The sequence below is a fragment of the Dipodomys ordii genome, unplaced genomic scaffold (genome assembly GCF_000151885.1).
Source record: "Dipodomys ordii isolate 6190 unplaced genomic scaffold, Dord_2.0 Scaffold2, whole genome shotgun sequence".
In the NCBI taxonomy this organism is placed as follows: Eukaryota; Metazoa; Chordata; class Mammalia; order Rodentia; family Heteromyidae; genus Dipodomys; species Dipodomys ordii.
In genome coordinates, this window is record NW_012267218.1 from 185,118 (window position 1) to 192,421 (window position 7,304).

The 7,304-nt window shown below is 64.0% G+C and overlaps 1 protein-coding gene across 1 annotated transcript in view; it reads right to left on the reverse strand.

Moving 5' to 3' along the window:
* Positions 1–4,878: 4,878 nt before the first annotated feature.
* Crip2 (cysteine-rich protein 2) overlaps positions 4,879–7,304 on the reverse strand; it is a 4,756-nt gene continuing 2,330 nt past the window's right edge. Inside the window, exons 4-9 of the mRNA XM_013012687.1 lie at positions 7,250–7,304; positions 7,003–7,143; positions 6,862–6,930; positions 5,973–6,067; positions 5,609–5,666; positions 4,879–5,485 (exon numbers count right to left, since the gene is read on the reverse strand). The exon at positions 7,250–7,304 is cut by the window's right edge and continues 3 nt beyond it. Of these exons, the coding sequence (XP_012868141.1) occupies positions 5,418–5,485; positions 5,609–5,666; positions 5,973–6,067; positions 6,862–6,930; positions 7,003–7,143; positions 7,250–7,304 (486 nt within the window). The 3' untranslated portion in view covers positions 4,879–5,417. The remainder of the gene's footprint in view (positions 5,486–5,608; positions 5,667–5,972; positions 6,068–6,861; positions 6,931–7,002; positions 7,144–7,249) is intronic.

Genomic DNA, 7,304 nt, shown 5'->3' on the forward strand with positions numbered 1-7,304 from the left:
CGGGGGGCGCCCCGCCCTCTGCTGGCCCAGCCTCCGGAGGGCCCCGCACCGCATCCCTGTCCCCCCCACCACACACACACACCCATCCCAAACCCAAGACGAACCCTCGGGCCGGTCCAGGCGGAGCCCCCACCCCGGGGCCCAGCGCCTCTCTCTCTGAAGCCCTCCTGCCCACCATCGCGGGCCGAATCCTGGAACGGAGCGGGGTGGAGGGGGCAGCGGGCACTTCCATCTCCACATGCCCGTCTGGGACTCGGGGTAAGTCTGGAGCAAAAGCCTGGGTTTCAGGAATTCCACAGGTGCAACGCTGAGAGCATCCGGGCCCTCCCAGCACCCTGGCACCGCCCTGCCCGGGCCTCCCCCCAGGCCACAGCTCTGCCCCTGCCTGGGGCTCAGCCTGAGGCCTCTCACTGGTGTGCACACACACAGGCCTGCAAAGGTGAACTCCAGGGCTGGGAAGGTGGCTCAGGGCAGAGCGCTTGCCACGCACGCATGAGGCCCTGGGTTCGATTCCTCAGTACCACATGAGCAGAAAAAGCCAGAAGTGGCACTGTGGCTCAAGTGGTAGAGCACTAGCCTTGAGCTGAAGAGCTGAGGGACGGCGCCCAGGCCCAGAGTTCAGGCCCCACGACCGACAAAAACAGAAAAAGGTGAACCCCTCAGTCTCCACCCTGGGGAGCCTGCACCCAGCAGGGGCAGCCCTTCCCCCACCTCCCTCCCCATCCCTCAGGGGCTCCTGAGTCCTCCAAAGCCCACAGGCTGGAGGCCAGAAAGGAGGCAGCTGCAGGGGCCTGGCCAGGGCAGGAAAGCCTAGTAGAGGCTTCAGAATGGAGGAAGCTCTGGTGACAAGGGGGGGTGCTGGAGGCTCTGTGACGGCAGATCCTTGCAGCCTGGCCACACAGGCAGCACACCCACCGGCCTGCCAGGGTGTGGCTGGGTGCAGGCCTGGAGGCGCCCGGCAGGCTGCCTGGGCTCCACCGTGACCACGTGCTCAGGGGGCGGGGCCTGGGTGTCTGGACGCAGGTGTCCTGAGCCTGCGGCCATACCTCTTGCCCGTGTCCCCAGAGTCTGTGAGGTCTCTAAGCACACTGCTGGGCACATTTCCTTCCAACTCCACACCGCCCCAGGGTATGTGCAGAACCTTCTCAGCTCTGAGCTGGGGACATTTTCCTAGCCACCCGGAGCAGGGACTTAGTCCTCTTCCTCCTCTTCCATTACCCAACCTCAACCCCAGAGATAGCGCCTTCTCGCAATGTGAATCCAACCCCCTCCCCCAGCCCAGGGAGCCCTCCTGGCAAACCCAAGATGAGCCCTTCCTGCCGTCCCTGCTGTTATGTCCTGTTGCCCTGGTCCCCGGGGGAGGAGAAGGGGGCATGGTGGCTCCTCTGGGTGGTGATCAGCAGTGCACACCTGGCTCCCTAGCTGTCAGGAGGGCAAAGCAGGAAGATCGTGAGTTCAGGACCAGGCCCTATCTCAAAGAGAAAGAGTACAGACATACCGAAAGACAGACACATAGATATGCACACACATGATCACAGACACATTGCTAGAACCTTCCCAAACCTCACAAATAGGCTGATCACCCAGTCTGGGAGGAGGCGTCCCTCACTGTCTGTGGTACCCCTCCAGTCCCCAGTCCCTTCTTCCTTACTGCACCCAGCCTGTGTCCAGACCACTGGCCTCACCCCCAATCCTGGCAGAGGCTTAAGTGGCACCAGTTGCTGCCCCCTTCCCAGGGCCTCAGTTCCACCCAGGTGCAAGGGCCGGGCTCCTGCCAGCCTGCCTGGCCCCTCCTTCCCAGGCTGCCCCTGGGAGGGACCCCTAGCAGGCCAACAGGACAAGGACCCCAGGCCAGCTGGAGGCCCCAGCAACCCCACTCTGCAATAGCAGGAGCACACAACAGGCAGAATGGTGTGCAGAACGGCACAGCCCCCCGCTGCCTGCTCGGGTGCCTTCATACTGAGATGACATGAGAATACGGTGGACTTTGGGAACTGATGCTCTGGTCCTCCTCTGCTCACCCAGTCTTCTTTATTCAGATGCCCAGTACCCTCAGCTGGCCAGCACATAGCACTGGAAGCCAGCCAGAGATCGCATGCAGCGGTCTGCGGGCCACTGACCTCTGTGGAATCTCCACCCCCTCCCAGCCCCATAGGACTTGATAAGGGGCCTCCTCCCTCCTCCAAGTTTGGCAGAGCTGTGCTCACCGGGCGGGCGCCGCATCTGGTCCCTCACTGCAGGTGTGTACGGTGTGAGGCACCCCTGCCTCACACCCTGCACCCAGGGCCACGTGCTTCCGGCAGGAAAACAAGCTGAGCCCCGCCAGACACAGCTCTGGCCTCCCACGTCCAGCCCCTCCCCGGCCTGGTGCAGGACACTCACAAGTTCCCAGGGCCTATTTTCAGCAGCTTGTCTCCCGGGACCTGTCTGGCCTGGGAAGGGTCCCGGGTGGGCCTGCTGGCACGAGGCGGCTGGGGGTGGGGAGAGACTGGACGCTGTGGTTTCTGGGCCTTCAGGCTCAGGGCACTGCTGCTGCTCTTCTTCCTCCCCACACGCAGCAGAACAGGGCCAGGGTGGTGAGGAGGGTCTGGCTCCCCACCGCACCCCTTCCGTGTAGCCGCACCCCTTGTTTTGGGCCAGACGGTGCGCCTGTCCTCCCTTCCCTGAGGCAGGCGTAGTGCCCAGTCTCTGATTCTTGGAGCTGCCTGGAATTCCAGCCTCCCAACCCAACAGCTGAGGCCTTGTTTACGACCCTGAGCCTGCTCCCCTGACACCAGCCTGGCCCTGGGCAAAGGCAAGCCTACGCCTGGCACCCTGGTCCCCAGCCAGTGCTGTTTGCCCACAGCTACAGCTGGGGCACTGGCACGTGGACACAGGGTACCTGTCTGAAGCTCCTGGGGCTAAAGCCAGCCGTCGGTGAGCTGACCTCAGGGACGGGTGTCCACACCTCCACTGAGCTCTACAGAGGCTCAAGAAGCTAACCAAGAGGAATGAGGCCCAGAGACAACCAGGAGCTGGGAAGATGGGGGTGGGGAAGGGGTGGGCAGGGGGGGAATCCAAGTCTGATCACAGGTCACTAGCCTGGGGGTGCTGGGCTGACACTGGAGGGCACTGGGGGCTGTGAGGTGGGGCTGGAGGAGCAACAGGAGGAGCTGGCTTCACAGATGAGTGGGGGGGGGGTTGTGGAACAGGACAGGGAAGGAGGCCAAATCCAGAGGACTGTGTGGAGGTCCTGAAGTGGGTCCTGGTGGCCAGGTAAACCATCCCCCAACCTCTGCACCTGGGGGGGGGTCTGCTCTGGGAAGGCTAGGCAGGAACACTCCTCTGAGCTAGCCCCAAGCACATGGGTGGGACTCCAAGCTGCCTGGCAGCTTGTGGTCCGGAGAGGTGAGGAGGGCCTAGGGCAGCCTCCCAGGAAACAGAGAAGAAACACCCACTCCAGAGACTGGAGATGACATCCACTCCTGAGGACAGAGTGGAGACCCCCGTGCTCCGCCCTTCCGCCTGAAGCAGTGCTCTGCAGGGCCAGGCAGTGCGGAGGACACCGCCCAGCAACAAGGCCCCTACAAACAGCAGCAGCACCGCGTTTCCAGGGCAACCCTTTACAAACAAACAAGGCCGCGTCATCTTCCCCACAGGAAAGGAGTAGGTCCGCCGCCCTGCTGGGCCGGCCCGCTGCTCGGGAGCCAGGGCTGTCAGGGCCCACCAGCCCCGCCCAGCCTGAGGGCTCTGGCTCACCCTGAGGCCCCTCTGGGGTCACTGTAGGATCCGGACACCACTGCCCAGCCCCAAGCGGACAAGCCCCGGTAGCGGCTGGTGGAGCTCTCGAAGCTTTGCCGTGGTGGAGGGAAGTGGTCCCCCCCAGGACTCCGGGACTGGCCCAGCTTCCAGCACCCTGGGGACCTCCTCCTCACTTGGTGTGGAGAGACTGCTGGCAAACAGGGACACTGCCCCACATGAGGACGCCTACCCCCTGGTTTACAGGACCATGGGCCCAGCCCTGCGCTTGGCCAGGCCTGGGAGCCCTTGTCTGGCAGGCTGCCTGTGGGGAGCTGCCCTGGGTATTGAGAGTCAAGGCTGGGGGTCAGTGGGGGCCCGAGCAGGTCCAGTGATGCCACCAGGGCAGATCGAAAATGCACTGGCGCCCTCTAGTGGCCAGACCAGGGGCCTCCGCCCCAGGGCCTCCTGATTGGAAGGCAGAGGCTGGACTACCAGGGAGTGTTGAGGCAAGTGTTTTCATTGCAAACCCAGGTGTCAGAGCCCCTGGGCAGAAGGGGACAGAACAACACAAAGCCATGGCTGAGGCTGGCCTGACCTTGTGTGACTGCAGCCTTCTCACGGTCTCCGCCCAGTCCCCACTCTCCACTGACTCCCTCTCAGAGACAGAGGCTCAGGACTGTTCACAAAGCTGGTCCCTCCCACCTCCTGGCTCCTGAGCCAGAGCTCAGCTCCCTTGGCTTGAGAGTGTGCGGTTTTTTGTTTTTTTTGGGTCCAGTTGTGGGGCCTGAACTCTGGGCCTGGGCGCTATCCCTCAGCTCTTCAGCTCAAGGCTTGCGCTCTACCACTTGAGCCACAGTGCCACTTCTGGTTTTTTTCTTATGTGGTGCTGAGAAATCGAACCCAGGGCCTCAGGCATGCAAGGCAAGCACTCTACCACTGAGCCACCTTCCCAGCCTGAGAGTGTGCGTTTTTTTGACAGTGGGGTCTTTGAACCCCCACCCTTCCTTGGGCCCCTCCCCAGGATTCCTGGCCAGTCCAGCGATGTGTGTCCACTCACCACGTGGATCCCACCACCGCCTCACCCTGGCTTCCCTGCCCCCCCCCACCAGAAGCTGGGCCTGGGAGCCTCTGGAGGCAGTCATCAGCACACAGACGGAGTCCTACGATCCTCAAACCTTTTATTGACAGCAAAGTCGGGCACTGCATGTGAGCCATGTGAAGGGTGTGCAGTGAGGAGTCCAGGCAGAGTGTCCCACCAAGAGCACCTCTACCTCTGGGTGCCGTGAGCGCGTGGCCACCACTGCAAGCAGAGCATAACACTGGTGGACTGGCACGGACCGCAGGGAAGGGATGGGACAGCCACTGTAGAGATCCACCAAGGGCACGGGGACACACAAGGACAGAGACAGACAGGCCAGGAACAGCGGGACACAGGGGATGGAGGCACAGACACAAACGCAGATACAGGGACACAGGATGCTACAAGGGGTAACACACCAAGACACGCCTGGGCTTGCAGACTCCTCCGGAGACTGCCCTTAAGACCCCTCTTCCTCCAGGGACTCAGGCCCTAGGCTTACAGGCAGGACACACAAGGCAGGACTGGACAGTGGACAGTCTCCTCCCTAAAGCCAAGCAGGGGACTTGGGGCAGGTTCCCGCGGGAGACAGGTCCTGCCCCTGCAGGGGGTTATGGGCCTAGGGCTGAACTGTGCCTTCAGGGTCTCTGTCATAGATGTAGCTGCCCACAGCTCCAGTATTCACTCCTGTGTGGAGAGATGATGGGTGGACAAGTGGAAACAAGCAGGTGTCTGGAGGAAGAAAGGATTTCCCACCACCATCCACCACAACCTCCTCCTCTTCCCCTGTCCCATTCTACCCCCACTTACCCTTGGGGCCAAACAGGATCCCATAGCAGGGCTTGTGGCAGTAGGGCTGGCCATCGTGCTGTGGACAGGACGGGGTACGCTGGGCACAGCCTCTGGCTCCCCTCCCCACAGACTGTCCTGATGCAGGTCCCTCCCTGAGAATCCAGGCCCACTTACCTGGGCAGGCTGGGTGTGGAAGGGGTGTCCCCCCAGCATGGGAAAGTGCACAGTCTGGCCACCAGGGGTCAGTCCTCAGCCTGGGCCAGCCTGAGGGGCCCCCTTCCGCCCCCTCTCCAGCCTGCACCCCATCAGCCCTGCATCTTTATTCATCCCTGTAGTCCTCTCCAGGCTGGTCTGACCCCACAAACCCACTCCTGTGCCTCACCTCCGCATGTCCCCCTGGGGTCAGGGTCTTGGAGCAGCGCTCGCAGCGAAGGCAGGGCCGGTGCCAGTCTTTGCCCAGAGATGTCACCTTTTCAGCTGAAAGGAGGAGCCAGTGACACCCCGTCCAGCACAGAGGGGAGGGGCTGGAGATGCCCCGCCCAGCAAGAGGGGAGGGGCCAGTGCGCCCCGCCCACCACAGAGGGGAGGGGCTTGGGATGCCCCACCAGCAGGGAGGAGCCAGCTACACCTCACCCAACACAGAAGGGAGGGGCTGGGGATGCCCCGCCCAGCCAGAGGGGAGGAGCCAGAAATGCCCCGCCCAGCAGGGGAGAAGCCAGCGACACCCCATCCAACAGAGAGGCAGGAGCAAGAAACACCCTGCCCAGCATGGAGGAGAGGAGCTGGCGATGCCCCGCCCAGCACGGAGGGGAGGAGCTGGCGGTGCCCCGCCCAGCACGGATGGGAGGAGCTGGCGGTGCCCCGCCCAGCACGGATGGGAGGAGGCAGTGCGCCCCGCCCAGCACGGAGGGGAGGAGCCAGTGCGCCCCGCCCAGCACGGAGGGGAGGAGCTGGCGATGCCCCGCCCAGCACGGAGGGGAGGAGCTGGCGATGCCCCGCCCAGCACGGAGGGGAGGAGCTGGCGATGCCCCGCCCAGCACGGATGGGAGGAGCCAGTGCGCCCCGCCCAGCACGGAGGGGAGGAGGCAGTGCGCCCCGCCCAGCACGGAGGGGAGGAGCCAGTGCGCCCCGCCCAGCACGGAGGGGAGGAGCCAGTGCGCCCCGCCCAGCACGGAGGGGAGGAGCCAGTGCGCCCCGCCCAGCACGGAGGGGAGGAGCCAGTGCGCCCCGCCCAGCACGGGTTTCCATAGGCAGGCTGGGCAGTCACTCACCAAAGTAGACCCTCTTGTTGCATCTGGGACACATGTTGGGCTCTCCGGTGAATGTGGTGACACTGGAGGCTGGGGGGAGGAGGGCCGAGGTCAGAAGGGATCGTGGCCGCTCACCCCAGCGCCCATGGATGGAGGACCCACCTTTGCTGGGTCCTTTGGGAGGACCGCTGGCCTTGCGCTCCTCAGCTCGGGCCACTGGGGCCTCGATCGGGCCGGTGACCTGAGGGCCCTCAGACAAAGGCTGCTCGTAGATGTAGGAGCCGGCGCCCCCAATATTCACGCCTGCGGGTGGCAGAGCGATTCCACTGGAGGCCAGTGTCCTCCTCTGCCCGCCCCCCTCCGACCCCCTGGACAGGACCACCTCGTAAGCGCCCCAGCGCACGCTCACCTTTGGGTCCAAACAGTGTGGCATAGCAGGGCTTGTGGCAGTAGGGCTGGCCATC